Below are 17,372 nucleotides of genomic sequence, written 5' to 3' on the forward strand. Positions count from 1 at the left end.
GAAGTTGGGTAAAGATAAGGAGTTATAAAAACGGATGTTAAGTGATAGTTTTTGTGTCATATCCTCTGGGCATAAGATTCGTGTGTGGCCTAATGGTGCCTAATGTGTCATGTTCTAATCAGATATTAGACCTTATTGGCTGATAAGCCAGTAGTATTTAAAGGGTTCATTGATTTCAGACAGAACAACTATTTTCTTTGGGAAGGTTGTTGTAGTCAGGAAGTATATAATTTTAACTTCCTGCTTTTCTTGTTCATATACATGCTGTTTCCTGAATATGTGTATGAAAAATATTTTCTTTCTGATATTTCATCAATAGGTATTGTTTCAAATTTTATTTGCCAAAGCCTTTATGACTATGCCCCCTCTAAGGAAGTAACAGGACTATATAGTGTTCATTCTGTCCTCTGTCCTCCGTCTGTTTTATACTACCTGCCATTCGTCCATCCTTCCTTATGCCCTTTTGTCTTTCATCTGTCCCAAAACTTTGTCCCCGAGCATATCTCATAAGGTTTACATACCAAGTTCACCAAACTTCTCACACATGTTAATCTTTACACAAAGATGCCCTCAGATTTCTATTTTTTGCTGTTTCCATGGAAACATGCCTTATGTGCAAAATGTGTTTGTTATCTTGTATGGAGCATATCAATGAAACTATACATGCTAGGTTCACCAAACTGCACACACAAGTTTATCCCCATAATCCACAAATGTGCCTTATGCCATTGTGAAGATTGTCAGAATTACATGTTTGCCATTTCCATGGAATCATGACTTAGTGCTTGATAGTTATAGGGAACATATCTCTGATGCTATAGCTGCTAGGATCAATCATTAATGTAGGCAGTAAATGGGAAAACTATTACCTAACATGTATGTAAACTTTAAGACCAAACTATTACCTAACATATATGTAAACTTTAAGACAAAACTATTATCTAACATGTATGTAAACTTTAAGACAAAACTATTATTTAACATGTATGAAAACTTTAAGACAAAACTATTATTTAACATGTATGAAAACTTTAAGACCAAATTATTACCTATCATGTATGAAAACTTTAAGACCAACTATTATCCAAACTGTTATCTAACATGTATGTAAACTTTAAGACAAAACTCTTATCTAACATGTATGTAAACTTTAAGACAAAACTATTATCTAACATGTATGTAAACTTTAAGACAAAACTATTACCTAATATGTATACTAGGCACATAGAGAAACTGCATACAAAAATTTGAAATCTAAATTTATCAAAGCTTATTTATCAGACGGTGTTAAAGAGAATGTTTCCTTAGTGACTTGGTCAATCATGAGTAATTGAATTAAGTTAACCTTTTTTTTTAAAATTTGTAAGAGAAATAAGGTTGCACACGGACTATTATATTATGTTATGCGCATATCATGAGGAATTGAATTAAGTTAATCATCTTAACAATTTGTGAGTAATTGAATTAAGTTCAACTTTTTAACAATCTGTAAAAGAATTAAGGATGCAAACAAACCGTTATTTTACATTATGCAAGTTGAAGGATTACCATTTTCGAGTTTCTCATGCCACAAAACAAAAAAAATCCTTGGAAATTATGTTGTGAAATTGGGAGTAGCAGGATTATTGAAATCCTGTTGAAAATATGTATCATTTGGGTGTATATAATCGGTCAGGAAAATGTAGTTATCACTATTAAAATGGCAAATGCTGTGGTGAGGGTTACACTGATGACAACATTAATGGAGGTCAGAATCTTTACCACAATGGATTCAAGTACAGAGTCAACAGACACAGAGCTCAGAAAAGGTACAGGAGATGTACAGATGTCACCTGTCCATCCTATTTGGTTGAAGGCCGACCTTCTTGCTGACAGACTTACTGAACTACACAGACCATGTGTCAGAGTTGCTTCATCTTGGCTGAACATTCAGATTACTGAGATGGATTTTATCATCACAATTCTCAAATGTTCATACCTTTTTCGCTTATATAATCATATTTCTGTATCAAATATATATGATCAGAATGAACGTTACACACCCCTGTTACTTAGCGGGGGTATAATAAACACATAGTGCACTGTTGATAATTGGTTTGTTAATTGTGAGCACACTTGGCATCAAGTCACTCGTGTGGAACATCATCTCCCTTTCCCCAGACTATCGACAAATGATGTGGATGGATTGTTCATTGTTGTCGACAGTCCGGGTGTAAACCCTTGGCACAGTTATTTATCCACAATGATGTAATTGATGTTTTTTTTATTCAGACAGATAGAGGCATTCCCTTGTGCATTCAGTTTCAGCGTTTTAGCAGAAATTTTAGTTCATTTGATACCTGTTTTGGAAATTCTCTTTTTGGAATAACTCCATACAAAGTACAGGTGAGAACTGGAGAACTAAAAGAACCAAAGATATAGATTTATTCTTGTAACATGTATTTTTTGTTTCAGTGGCAGAGGCTGTTAAATTGAACCGGGGCTTGATGTATGTGAATGAACACCAGAAGTGTGTGATGGAGCAGCAGAAGGCAGACCTCCACAGATGTCAGCAGCAAGTGGTCACTCTTAGCACTCAGCTGGAGAGTAAACCAGCCATCACTGCAGAAATGGAGGAACTGAATCAAAGACTTACAGCACTGCAGCATCAAATGAACCTGGTTGGTGCCACACCATGTCAGACTGGAATGAAATATACATATTATATAAGCAAGGATTGGGAAACACAGGGGCCATGGGCCATTTTGCTCATTAGAATAGAGAATGGCTCATGAGAATGTTGAAGATTATTATTGATACAAGGGCAGTGGTCCAGTCCAAATTCAGAAAAAGGCTAGTAAAATGGCCCGTTTTCAAAGTTCTTTATCCCAATCCCTGTATATCCAATATGAATCTTGCACAGAAGATTCTGTATTATTCTGGACTTGTATCAAATCCATAGAAAGCTGTTTGTATGTACAATGAAAATAAGAATATACAGAGCTGATTTTGTGATAAAGGCCTCATACCAACATGTAGATATGAAGGTTTGCACTTATTCCACCAAGGCTACAAAGTGTCTCTTAATAATGAAGTTCCCTGAATGCTCGAACATTGTACTTCTGAGTTTAGGTAAACAGTGGTGGTGCTCAGAACCTTTATCATTGTTTAGTTATCTCTTCAAATGTTGTTGCCGATTTGTTATCTCTTTTCTAGATGAGAAGGGCAGGGTAATGGCTTCATGTTTGATTTTATGTCCTTAATTCAGCAATATTTAGCATTACTTTATCAGGCCAGGCCAATTCTATGTCTTATTTTATGGATTTTTGTCCTCAGAAACCTAAAGGCAGGAAGGAATATGTTGGGTTTTGTTTTGTTTTCTTTTAAAATCACCAGACAAAGTAATATTCCATTTTAAATACTAAAAGTATTTTACTTTTGGCAATTTATGAAGTGTATATGGGGCAATAAAATAATGAAAAAACATTTTTTCTCTGCGTTACATTTTTTGACAATAAAAACATCAGGATTTTACTTTTTAGTACGGAATATTAATGTTTTTTCTTATTCTTGAAAATATACAGAAACAAGAAATGAACTTGGCCTGACCTCATAAAATTTGCTGCTGAAGACCTTGATTATGGTGAAAGATGTGCTATGGGATTAATAGAATACAAGCAAATATACAATGAGAGATCAAAGGGATTTTTTGAGGTTTTGGGATTTTTCTCTCTTTTATATTTCACAGTTCTTCAATTACATGTTTGTCATGTACATGTATTTATTTTGGGTATTAGCAACATGAATCCAACAGAATAACATCCCTTTTGCAGACCTTACTTTAATGGTAGATAATGATTTCTTTCTTGTTCATAATATCATAAGATCAACACTGCCATTTCAATATATTATCATTATTATATATTATAGTCTATATATATAGCACCCAGTACCAGCTTGACAGCTCACAGTTACTTTGTTTTCAGCAAACAATAGATGAAGTGTTATCCATGAAACTTGCCTCACTCATGTAGCAACTCTTCTACCTTCGAAAATGATTTTTGTGTATTTATCAAGATATTCCAACAGCCATCAAGAGAAAATGAACTATAATTAGGAGATAAACATACTGTGTTGGAAAATCAGAGGTATATAACGAAATGATAACAGCTCTAAATTTCATTTGAAACCTGAATGCTCAGTACCTTTATCTCCATTCTACTATAATGGCATTATTCAGATTTTAAACGGATACATAATGTTTTGGAAAATCAGAGGTATATAACGTGATTATATACCTCTGAATTACTTTGATTAACCAATCACAATCCAGTATTTACTGAAGTCATGGTAGAATGTGTCAGTGTGAGAAAACCTTGCCATGAAATCAGTGATAACAATAGAAAGATAGAAATGATTAATATGCAGCCAAGATTGTTTCTCATAGGTTGCAGAGCAGAGATGTGCCCTGGAAAAGGAACTGGATGACAACAAGACCCGATATCAGGTAGGATAAAAGTGGAAAAGACTGATATTAAGCTAAGAAACGTCTGAAGGTCTAGTTTGAATATATGCAAACCATGTTTGTTGCAAGAGTTGAATGGCTTGTCATAAGCTGTGATGAACAGCTTGAAGTTGTCGAGTATTTGTACAAAATGTAACTAAATAGTGCATCTACTGGTTAATGTTTTTGCAGTAAAACATGTCAAAAGTATGTTCATTTAAAAACACAACCATGGTAATTTGAGTACATAGCAGCAATGATAGATTTTAATCACTTTGAGAAAATCTCCTTGGAATAGGGGTTTTACGCAGTCAGTGTAAAATGTCAATGCCAAAGAAATCAGTCTTTTTTTCATTTGCAAAAACAGATTCCACTGGGCATTAAAGAGGACAAACTTTTAAGTTTATCTTATGAAAATGTATTAGTGAAAATCAGCAGCAGTGTTAGCTAAAAAGGGTAGGCAATGTTTCCTGCTACAATCATAAATTTGTCTGAAACATGGACTAAAGTACTTATGTTATCAAATGATAGCGTTTCAGTTGTAGGTTTTCACGTTATGTCATACATTTAACACTGACTTGCCACAATTACAGGTTTCCCTAGATGACCTACATGAAATGCACAATCTGGTCCAGCGGCATCTTGACAATGCTGACCAGCACAGACTCAGAAACACTGAACTGGAGAAAGTGAACCAAACCTTGAAATCCAGGGTGAAGTTGGGTGAGGAGAAGGTGGGCCAACTGCAGCAGGAGCTGGATGTGGAGAGGGTCATCAAGGCAGAGGCGCTCACACAGTGGAGCAGACAGGTCACTGTAACTAACATTCAACAGGTGGCACTCTGCTCTCATTTAGTGTGTTGGTCAGTTGTCAGTTATGATTTATGAACAGTGCTCAATACTACTGATACAGCAATATCTCAGCAGTCCAGAAATATCAGGCCTGGGCCATGTGTACCCATGTTAGGATCAACTGTCGGCAAGGTCACTAGGTTTAACCCTTTAGTTTGAGGCCAATTTTACAATTGGAACATTTCAATAAGTGCTTCTACTGTTGTGCAGTGTAGGTTTCCTTCAGCAAAAATGAGTATGCATTTCTCTTCAATCAAAGTTCATAGATAAATGGAACAACATATGATTGACAAGAGTTTGTCATGCTATCATGACATGATTCCACATCATTTGGTTGTTAGAGGCATTACTGTTTATTGTGAATAGTTTGCCTTGCCCTTGATGCATTACCATCAGGTAATGTGATGCATTAATTGTGTAATCCTTTACTAAGTTTTAACATGTTCAGTACAAGCTTCCAATCTGCATCACATAGGTCTTCCTAAAATGTTGCATGGAGAGATGCTGATGAATCCTGTGAAACACAAGATACATCTCACAAGTTAACTTTCGATTTCATGTTATAATTTGCAATCCTTCAGGAAGACACCTTAAAGACAGACCTTGAGACTCTAAAGAGAGACCTTGCAGCAACAGATACAGCTAGAACCAGCCTAGAAACGCTGAACCATCAGCTGGAGGAGTCTAACACCAGGCTTACACAGCAGTATCAGGAGATGAAGGTAACTCTTCCCATTAACTTTCATCTCCAAGAAATCAGTATTATAGTTGTTAAGAGCAATTTCTGTCATTTCAAAATTTCCAGCAAAGGATCTGCAAACCATTTCAACGTTTTATGTCTGCCTTAGTTGCTCTTATGAACAAATAGCTCATTACCACAACATGCAGTGCTTTGAACTTGTAAAACTACTTGTTCCTTAATGAGATGGTCACTTGAAAGAATTTTGAAGTTTAGGAATTGAATACAGTCTTTGCCATGACACAGAAAACCTACATATCCAAATCCAAAGAACATGTCCATGACTTCCTCTCATGACACAAAGAGTCATCATGACTCCTAACTTTTTAAGCACTGATGCAGAAAACCTGCTTATTTGACTCCAAAATACATGTCCATGACTCAATCTCATGATGTCAGATTGTCATGATGATGACTCCTAAATGTTTATGCTTTGAGCAAACAATGTGAATGTAAATGTAATGCTGCTTCAGTCAGACTTAGGTATGCCCCATAAATTGTTATTAAAGGATGAAATACTGTTACTGTTCACAGGCTATTGTAGACAGGGATAGGATGGAAGCAACACAACAGACATCATTGAGCTACTTCAACAATCACATCACTGCAACACAGACAGAGAATGAGACATCAGTTGTCTCCACTCAGACTGTAAACACCACAGCTGATAGCAGTGTTCAGACTCACAGTAAAACAAACTCTGCTTCTTCTCAAACACATAGTCAGAGTGTCAGTTCTTCTTCCCAAACCATTGTTCCTCCTCTGGCTAACAGTGCTGTCCAAACTGATAGACATGAGATCACGCAAGAGGTGGTGCCATGTGTGGTGGGTGAGGTTAGCCATCTGTCTCAGGAGGGGAAGATTGTCAGCAGTGAACAGGAATCGGTGGATATACAGGAAGACAAGAGTGTGTCAATAGCATATGAAGTAGCTGAACCACAGCAAGAGACTGACATGAATGATGATTCAGGCAGGAGTGCACAAGATGTTGATTCTTGTATCATTATCGAAGACAAAACACCACACATACCCAACGACTGTGATAGCAATGGTTTGAAAAGTGATGATGCATGTAAGGAAGATGCTCTTGTTTCAGCTGTTAGTTCTGCTACTAACTCTTTGAGGACAGTGTCTCAATCCAGTCATGAATTTTCCACTCAACCTAGAACAAATCTGTCCAATGGTGACACATCCCAGACTTCCAGTTTCAGTTTTGACTCAGTACAGTTCGTACCCTTAAATCGCTATAAAACAGAACAGCTGTCTGAAGGACGTAGAATGTCTCTTCCTATCGCACGGCACAACAAACAAATACTTTGCAAAAATTCACCACCTGCAAAGTCACATAAACATTCTGAATCTGACTCCAGCTTGAATAAGAACAAACACATGAAGGTTAGTCAAGGTAGTTCAAGGGCAGTGAAGACCAGATATCTGTATTCAGAAAGTCCTTTGTTGTGGGGAGCACCTTGTCCTAATGAAGAGTTATCAAGGCTGAGTTCTACCTCTGTGCCAAATGCTTCTCCCTTTGATTCAGTGTCAAAAAAGTGGTCAGTCTTGGAGGAAGCAGGAGAACAAGCCCAAAATGATGCACCATCACCGGGGAAAAGCCCTCGATCTACACCGAAAATGGGACTGCGTATTTTGAGCGAAGCATCACCTTCTCGAAGAAGACGCATTGGGTTTGAAGGAATTCCAACAACAACTCAAATGGTGATTGAAGGGTTTGAATCTAGGTCTCAAGTTTCTCCATCAAAGAAACAAGATGGGAAACATGGTCAAGGTCAAGGTCCTGCAGCAGATGGGGGAAGAAAGGGTACAGAATACAGAGGAAGAGGTACAGAACAGATGTCCCCAAAAGCCCACAGAGATGCACAGTATTTGATTGAAAGCCAAAAAACTAAGATCAGCCCTAGAACAAAGAGGTATTTAAGTGTACAGAGATGCCTTCGCCTTCAAGCTTCAACGACAGGACCTTATGAAATGAGCGAAGGAACCAGTTTTTATGTTGGGAAAAGAACAGCTGCTGACAATAAACAGCAAGGTAGAATTTTAGACCTAATCTTTCACTTTATGCTCCAGAGTAAACCACTCATACATTTGTAGAGTCTGTAATGAAAAATAGGATGTGCCCAGTTAGATTTACCACACAATCAGTAGCAGAAATGTAAGACTCTTACCCCTCTCAGCCTAGTAATCTATACCAATGCCGCAGAAGCTTGATACTAATCTCATGATCCTTCAACTCTGAACAGGTTTAAGAGGACAAGGTAAAAGGATATTTGCCAATAATGTATATTCACTACCAGTTTTTAGCACCACTTGTTGCATCATGTAAATTTGGGCCTATGCATGTGATTGCAATGTTATTATAATGTATCAGTATATCTGTCCTATTTCTTATTCAGGAGGGAGAGGCTCATTAGCATGGGCATCCATTAAATGATCACATTTTTAGTTTAAACTGTACTTTTAATCCTGTTTTCAAAAATGCAGTTTTGAACAATATACACCCTTAATTTCTATTTTTGCTATAAATTTGACATATATTTTTGACAGACAACTCACCAAGGCATAACAGTAAGGGCATACTCAAAGGTAAATAGATTTATTAATTGCTGTCAGATTAAATAATAACCAAGTGTCTTAGTTTAAATCTCTACTTGTATACAAAGGATATAAGTAAGTAATATGAAGGTGTTTATCTGAGTCCTGGTTTTGTTCCGTTAATGCTGTTAGAACAAGATAGAAATATTGCATCAGTGTAACTGGAGTCTGTAGTGGCAATCCAATGACTGACATCATAAGCATCAATCCAGTCATTTTGGATGCAGTGTCGTGCAGTGTCACAGATCCTAACCACCATCCATGCTATTGCTGCTAACGACTAACCCTGGTTGTAAGAGACTCATGTTCTTACCTTGATTTCCCCAGAAAACATGAAATGTTTGATAATGCAAAACACTTATTATTGTTAAATACAAGGCTCATTAGGATTACATTCCCATGGGGTTGTTTTATACCTGCATATATACATATCACTCTATGTACTGATTTCTGTAAATACCAGACTCTTAGTAGTAATACATAAAGACGATGCTTTTATCCTTGCAGCAGCATGTGTATATGTGCACGTACATATAACTTTATGTTTTGGGCTGTGTAAATACTTGACTCCACGTGATGATCTGTTGTCATCTTTTATCCTTGCAGCAGCGTGGTCAACAAAGAAGCCATCCAAGACTGTACGGTTTGGGAGCATAATGGTGTCACAGGCTCAGGTACATGAATGTCCATAGGGTTGGTTTGCCGAGATCATGACGGGTTGTAGTGTCAGTTTTCTGAGATCATATTAGTGACTGCTACTCATTCTGATACTTCCTTGACTATCATGATGATATTTAAAACAACCCCGGCATTCTCTTATAATCATTTGCAATGATATGTACACACATGTCCACTTGTAAGAGTATTGCTGAAATATTGCCGATGTGACAATAAGTATTAACGCATAAACTACATTTTGTTCTCTGCTTGAGTTGTAAACTTCTACACTCCCGATACACTGACACATAATAGTCATGCTGTTTCTGTTGCAGCCAGAAAAATCAAATTTGCCCACAGCTACATCCCTGTCACTATCCCAGAAGTCCTACGAGAGACCTGTGGGAGAACAATTGCTGTTCTCTGATGATGATGACTTGATTGACCCAAAGTATGGTAACAACAAGCTGGAGGCATCATCTGAAGTCCAGCCGAGGAAGAGGAAACGGGAAGATGGAGAGGACAAGAAGTGATACTTATTTTCCAGCAGACCATTTGCATGGTAGGAGAGATGACATAACTGGTTGTCAGTGACATAACTAATCTCAGTGCCACTGATTCTGGTTAGCTGTCATATCATACTCCCAGCTCTGGCGCATGTTCATCACTGTTTAGGGACCATTCAGTATTTATGGAAAGGGGAATAATGATGATTTTTATGCAGGAGCATGTACTAAGTGAATAAACCCCAACCCCCGCCCCATCCTAAAATGTTACCTATGAAGTAAGTGAACCTCCCTCTTACGTATAGGAGAAAACACGCCTCCAAGGGTTTGGTAGACAATGTAAAACTGGAGGAGGAAGGAAATCCCAAGAGGTGGAGCCCTGAGGGATTTCCCGACCCCGATCGTTTTTCATTGTCTACCAAAACCTCGGAGGCGTGTTTTCTCTAACATATATACCATCAATTATGGGTAATTACAATGTAGATGATCATTTAATGCAGCTACATTATAATAACTGAAGCGCGCGTAAAATCAATTTAATGACAGTAACTATAAGTAGGCAATTTAACCCCTCCACCTTCGTTGGCTCGGTAACCGTGCAGTAGAGCGTTTGCCTACGGATGAGAGACCTTTGTATTCTGAGCTTAATCTTGAATGATATTTTTCAATTGATTTCAAACACTCATGTATCATTTGAAGTTGATGTTCATGTAAAGTTAGGAAAAGTAAACCCGGGGAAGCGGTCTTACTAACAAAAAGTAAAACCTGTTAAGCAGTCTTACTAACGAAAAGTAAAACCTGTCCCTCCAAAACGAAAACCGCAAATGTGGTTATTCTCGCAAAACAAGAGATGACCTGATATATAGTGAGAAGCACACTTTAGGTTTATATATCACGTATAAAATCAATGACGCCTTTTTCCTCTTCCTGTAAGCTTTAAACATGATTTTTTAATGTTTTTTATGTACCAAACTGCTATTTATTCATCACATCACCCCTACAAGCCATAAATAATGAATGGTCCCTTTAAACATAGTTTTGAGGAAGGATGTTGGGTGCCCAAAACAATATTACCTCCTTTGTTTTAATATTATTACTTCTGATAAAGCTTTTCTAACTTACATAAACTGATGTTGATGTTTGTGAAAAGAGAGATTCTCAGTTAGTTATGACTGTTTTTTCTGCAAGCAAAGAGTTTGAACAATATTGGTTGGATATGATATTTTGATTTTACAGATGCTTCAAGCAGTTTATCTATTTCACAACTTGGCATTGTTAATAATTGACATTCTGTTAATGTAAATTTATCTATTGAGGCACATGTATGCTTTCAATAGAAAGAGATGTTAATGCTATGGTTGAAAGCTATTGTTTGATTTATTAATGTTAAATGATCTGTGACAATTATATTTTTGCTTAGTAGCTTTGTCAACTACAGCTGCATTAGTGGATACGGCTTGTTCAGCTTAACCTGATCTACTTTACATATGCATGACGTGGGAGGCCAAATGACACAAACACAGGTTGAGTTAACTTGATTTAATAGGGGAGCAGAGAATGTTATTAATGTGGTGTTCATGCAAAGCATGGATACATGGATTCATTACAGATCTTGTCCCGGAAAACAGCACTTCTGAAAAAAACCCAATCATTTCCCTTTTTAATGCTCTCTGTTTTGGTTTACTAGCTTTAATGTACAGATGCCACTCGTCAGTTACTTTCACAATTCGATTTACTCTCACTTTCTACACCCAGTTGCTGTTGATGCTCACAGAATGAAAAGGCCAAATAGGAAACATTAAACCATCTGCAACGTCTTTGTTGAAAGAAAGTTGCTGACAGTTCTCAAGAGTGAGATGTCAAATGGCAACCTTTTCTTGGCTGCTCAGACAAGTTGACAATCAACTGACAAAGGTGCATCCTTCACAATACTAGACCAGTTGAGATCTGGTCTCGCAATGCATTAGTATTCACTTGATAAGTCAAGCTGACCAAGTTATACATTAGTACAGGAATGAAGTCAGTCGCTCAATAAACATGCACGCACAGCAGACTGCTTCATACTAAGTATCTTTACATTTGTTGGTCTAGTCATTGGTTTTGTTATTTTGTTAAAATATTGTTAACATTTTGGAAAGTTGAAGTTGTAAGTAATAAATTATTTATTGAGTGGATTCTGTTAGTTTCATTGTTTGATACAGAACTATGACATACTGACCAAGGTCAGATGTGTATTTTGTGCAGGACAAAATCTTAGGCAGATGAAACATGCCATTGAAAACACATCAGTTTACATATGAGAAAATAGTTAACTGAGGCAGCCAACCCAAGTTTGATCTGCAAGACTTGTATTTCCAAATATTGTGGTTTTGTCACTGGTGTTTGAGATTAAGTTGTGACCAAAGTTGCTCAGGGTGACACAGGGATAGAGAAAGGCAGGGGCCATGTGCCATTTTACACATTAGAATGAAAAATGACCCATTAAATTTTGGAAGTTTACTTATGATACAAGGGCAGTGGCCCATTCTAAATTCAGAAAATGGCTAATAATCCTGAAAATGGCCCTTTGTCAGAGTTCTCTTTCCCAGTAAGCGCTGACAGAAGAGGCACTATGAGACTATTCGGAGAGCGGGAGTATGGGACTATTTGGAGAGACTATAGGACTATTCTGAGAGAAGGACTTTTGACTTTGAGAGAAGCACTACTGGACTATTCTGAGAGAGTCACCAATCTGAGATAGGGACTATGAGACTAGTCTGAGTGAGGGGCTATTGTGAGAGAGGGACTATGGGACTATTTTGAGGGACAAAGTTCTTTTTATATTCATTGACCAAACATACCGACTAGCCACAAACGCTTTCGTATGAAAGAGTGGATGCAAGGGGGAGTACTTTTGGTACGTTGTGATTGATTTGCAGAACAGAGTTTCCTCCCTTGTAGCAGTCGATTAAGAGTATGCTTGTCTTGTATTCACTCGAGCAGTCAGAGGTTACGCCCCAGCAAATTTGTCAAGGAGATTCGTGAAAAATGCAAACATTAAGTTGGAAGAAAAATAATCTTGACTAGAAATGTAACAGGATCCATTAGAATTTTAGATCTGGAAATATATATTTTTATATCACCCGCCAAAAGTCACGTGTTCCCCGACCACAAGGTTATCAGTAAAGTATTTCTGACGTTTTCATGTACACGATCTATTCCTCTAGAATATTGTGTAATTAAACTATCGAAAAGCATGTATGCTCTCTGATGTGTTTGTTAGGGAGGCAGGGTTTTCCATCACGTGTTTTGAAATTGGAACGAAAAAGTGAAACGTTAGAAATAGAAAATGGTCGGTGGCGCAGTCTATAAACGCATGCAATTAATCTTGCTAAAGAAAAACTTGATTTCCCACACGACTTAATTTGAAACCGTTGAATGGCATTTAGAAGTTGAATGCATAAGAAAAGCAAGGTTTGTGAATAGTCACCTCTTAATGTGAATAACACCATGTTTAGAGCGTATACTTGCTCAGTGATTATTTTTCAAGGATTATCAGTCTGAATATCAAACCTGATGGTGTAGCAAGCATACGCTCCAAACGCTGTGTTATTCACAATAAAGAAGATGACATCAATAAACCTTGCTTTTCTTACGACTGAACGTGTTTCGGTAGGACTGAACTGTACTTTTGCTGGGAAAAGATACCTGTAAGTTGTAAAGACACGTTAACACAAATAGTTCAGTCAGAGTAGAAAACACCTGATTAATGGTGTTCATCGGTAAACACGGGTGAACACATAAGTCCACACGCCTTTGGTTTAGTGAATGTTCCATTAGAATTGGTTTGTTAGTATCAAAATAGCATGTGTTATGTTTTACACAATCAGGTGACCTATCACTAAGATCGTTCTAGGTGTGTACAACGCTGACCGAAACCCGAACTTTCGTAAGTCTAGAGATAGCCCATGATCTGCATTTGATTTGGGCCTTATTCTGGACAACTGAAGCATCTAAGTCGTAAAATCTCAGGTCCAGACGCATTCCAAGGGTGACCCCTCGCGGATCCTCGTTGGTAAAGATGGATGAAGAAGCCTCGTGGAAGGGAATGTCCCATGGCGCTGCTTACGTCGAAAATGCATGAACGAGTCAAAATGAACCAAGAATGCTCATGGAAGAGAATGTCACATGACGCTGCTTATGTCATGCAACGAAGTCGACACAACCGTCATTTATTTAACAAGAATTCAATTACACACGATGATGGTTTCAGCACCAAGAACCCCACACGGTCTGTATTGATATTTACTAAATAATAACTGGGAGCAATTGAAGGTTCGCACATACGATCATTTGAAGCAGTCTTGCTAGTCGCGGATGCGACGTGCAGGTCTTCATAGATTTAGTGCCCCCTGAAGACTTCCTGGATGCAGTATACAGAGCGTCTTCAAGATGGCAGCAGGTCGGGGATTCTGTCATCGACTGCGGGTTACCAAATTATGTTAAAAGAGGTAGCTTGTTGTTACCCTTCCTGGCTAATTTCAGTAAGATTCACTAATCAAAGGTAGATCTGGTTTGAACTGGCGCATGGGTAACACTGCACAACCAGAATTAGTTTGGGCTGACATAAACGACATGTCACTATACCCGTGCAATAATCTATGAACGTAAAGCTGAACCTCACCCACACATGAACAGTGTTTATGATAGTCATGCTCTACCTCATTAGGAAACAGTATCTCGTACATAAGAATTTGTAGAGGGGGATTTATCATGGCCGTGCAGTTCTATATTCCATACAACATACAAGACATTTATTGCACGTTCCATCTAGAAGCAGTGAATGAATACACCCATCAGTCCGATCCTTTCAAGAAAATACGTGACGGTAACATCTTGATAGCTAATTTAGTTAAATGTTCACCTTTTATCATAGCCTATCAAACAGACATTGAAGGATATATGTCCAGTAATGCCACTCAAGTCTAGAAAATGTGGAATTTCCACAACTTCAGAAAGAAGAAAGTGCTGGGGCTCTTTTTATATTACTTGCAATACTGCGAACTTTGTTTTCTGAAAAAACATGTTCATTTCAGGGAACAACTTTAGCGTCCTTTAATGTTAAAAACAAAGGTTGTTTGGTACGGGAAACATAATTACCCTGAATAGTAGGCACTGAAATTATTACCAAATGTTTACAGTGGAATGATCGAACGGGAAAGTGACATGGACGGGAGTGAGACCTACGCCCAGTAACCCGCAATGACGGGTCGGGTTGTGATGCTCTGCCACTGTCGCTTTTGATTTCCTTATCACCGTCAAAGACGGGAGTACAAAGTACAATCAGGGTATAAAGTGATACACTGTAAGTTCCACCTCTCACGTGGTAATTCCGGCTTGCGCACAAAATATAGAGGAGGAGCGCCACACTTCTAAGGATTACGTGTCAAGGGGCACAGACTGTCGACTGATGAAAATTAAAAGCCACCCCACGATATGATGACGTTTATACTTGATGGCTGTATCCATTACACCTATAATTTTATCTTTTTTTCCGATCTGCGGTGTTTGGGAATGTATGCAAACGTCTTGAGTGTCTTTGTGCAATTATGAGTCACATTTCCCTTGTTGTCATCGTAAACTGGGATTTATAAATACTGAATGACTTTGTACCGAGTGCTGACTTCAATGCTGTGAGAAAGGCTCAAGCCAGGTGGCAATCATCTTGAATGTAGTTGTAACGTTCTCAGGATGAAAAAGAGAAGTTCGCAGTTCAATACAAACACTTCAAACAAATACTTCAAACATGCACGCACGCACGCACGCACGCACGCACGCACGCACGCACGCACACATGAGATTATATCAGTCCCAATGTAGTCCGTCTGTTTTCATTAAAGAGTGAATTAGCGTGGAACAAACCGAGAACTATTCTGTGTGGTTTGATCTTGGTCTGTCCCTGAAACAAATATATCCAAGAAAGTTGATGCAAGTATATTTAGAATATGTGGCACTTCTAGAATTCCACAGTCTGAAAATGAAGAATCTGTCAGTGCTCCTTTTCATTACATTTTACTATTTTTACTTGTTTCGACTGTCTTTGTTTGTTTGATTTTTGTTTTGTTTTATAAAATATGTTCATTTCAGAGACTAGCTGTTACTGTAATTTGGTCTCTCAGAAGCGTCATGCATACCCATGAAAGTGACTGCGTGTATTTGTATCATAATACAGTTACACTTGCCACCCCTTTGTGTGAACTTCATGACAAGAAAAATGAACCACCGGTCTGAAAAAAATATACAAAACACATCTTGCACTCTTAGACCTTCCTTGCTCAATTATCTGAGTTGAAGTTGTTTGTTGTACAATTGACTTACATTGTATACCGGCGTCTAAAGTCTGTTGTCCTGCTACGTTGGCAGTGATTAACCCTTCAAACAAGCCTTGGTGAGACAGACTAACTCGCGACCTTTAGCCTCTGCTGAAGTCAGGAGTACACCTGATGGGGATGAGCTCTCTTGAATCGGAGGTAACATTGTTGACACTGCTTCCCTCTTCACTGCTAGAGGTGAGAAAAATCTCACTTCCGGTTCATCTCCCAGCGCTCCTTGACGGACGTGCAGATAACTTTTCGGTTTTGGATTCAGGTCAAGCAAGGAGATGATTCACAAATCTCATTAAGATAAGGTGAATAAATAGCAGTGGATCTCGCTACGTGTGGTTATGTGCATCCCTTTTCTAAACAACACGTTAAGTCGCATTTCAAAAAATGCTGTCCAGTTTAAATGGTCTTGTTACCTTTTCATCGAGTAATATGTATATACGCAGGAATCAAGTATACTTGTTGGAAATATCGGCGTAAACGTGTTCGTGTATAAATTGCTACACACCAGCAGTATTGTGGCTATATGGCCGCCATCTATATATCTTCGAGTCTCTAACTTTGATGGATGTTCCTACATTTCAAAATCAAAAAATGCATGACTTGAAATGTTATCGATATTGTATATTGTATCGACAAATGTCATATGTATATGCAAACTGAAATACCCTTTATCAAACATAAATGGCAGTTTCATTAGCTGAGTTAAGACAGGCCCTATGCTCTGATACTGCACTAGACCTCTATATTATTCTACGTCCTTGGACACCCTACTAGACCCCAACATACTTTTACGTCCGCGGACGCCCTACTAGATCTCAACATACTTTTACGTCCGCGGACGCCCTACTAGATCTCAACATAATTCTACGTCCTTGGACACCCTACTAGACCTCAACATACTTTTACGTCCGCGGACGCCCTACTAGATCTCAGCATACTTTTACGTCCGCGGACGCCCTACTAGATCTCAACATAATTCTACGTCCTTGGACACCCTACTAGACCTCAACATACTTTTACGTCCGCGGACGCCCTACTAGATCTCAACATACTTTTACGTCCGCGGACGCCCTACTAGATCTCAACATAATTCTACGTCCTTGGACACCCTACTAGACCTCAACATACTTTTACGTCCGCGGACGCCCTACTAGATCTCAACAT

The 17,372-nt window shown here is 38.2% G+C and overlaps 1 protein-coding gene across 1 annotated transcript in view; it reads left to right on the forward strand.

Annotated features, from left to right (window-relative positions):
• The window catches only part of LOC137277122 (coiled-coil domain-containing protein 73-like), a 143,522-nt gene extending 131,509 nt beyond the window's left edge, over positions 1-12,013 (forward strand). Inside the window, exons 6-13 of the mRNA XM_067808790.1 lie at positions 2,455-2,660; positions 4,427-4,486; positions 5,077-5,292; positions 5,916-6,056; positions 6,608-8,117; positions 8,633-8,671; positions 9,287-9,354; positions 9,673-12,013. Coding sequence (XP_067664891.1) covers positions 2,455-2,660; positions 4,427-4,486; positions 5,077-5,292; positions 5,916-6,056; positions 6,608-8,117; positions 8,633-8,671; positions 9,287-9,354; positions 9,673-9,870 — 2,438 coding nt within the window. The 3' untranslated portion in view covers positions 9,871-12,013. The remainder of the gene's footprint in view (positions 1-2,454; positions 2,661-4,426; positions 4,487-5,076; positions 5,293-5,915; positions 6,057-6,607; positions 8,118-8,632; positions 8,672-9,286; positions 9,355-9,672) is intronic.
• The last annotated feature ends 5,359 nt before the right edge of the window (positions 12,014-17,372 follow it).

This window comes from Haliotis asinina, chromosome 3, assembly GCF_037392515.1.
Source record: "Haliotis asinina isolate JCU_RB_2024 chromosome 3, JCU_Hal_asi_v2, whole genome shotgun sequence".
NCBI lineage: Eukaryota > Metazoa > Mollusca > Gastropoda > Lepetellida > Haliotidae > Haliotis > Haliotis asinina.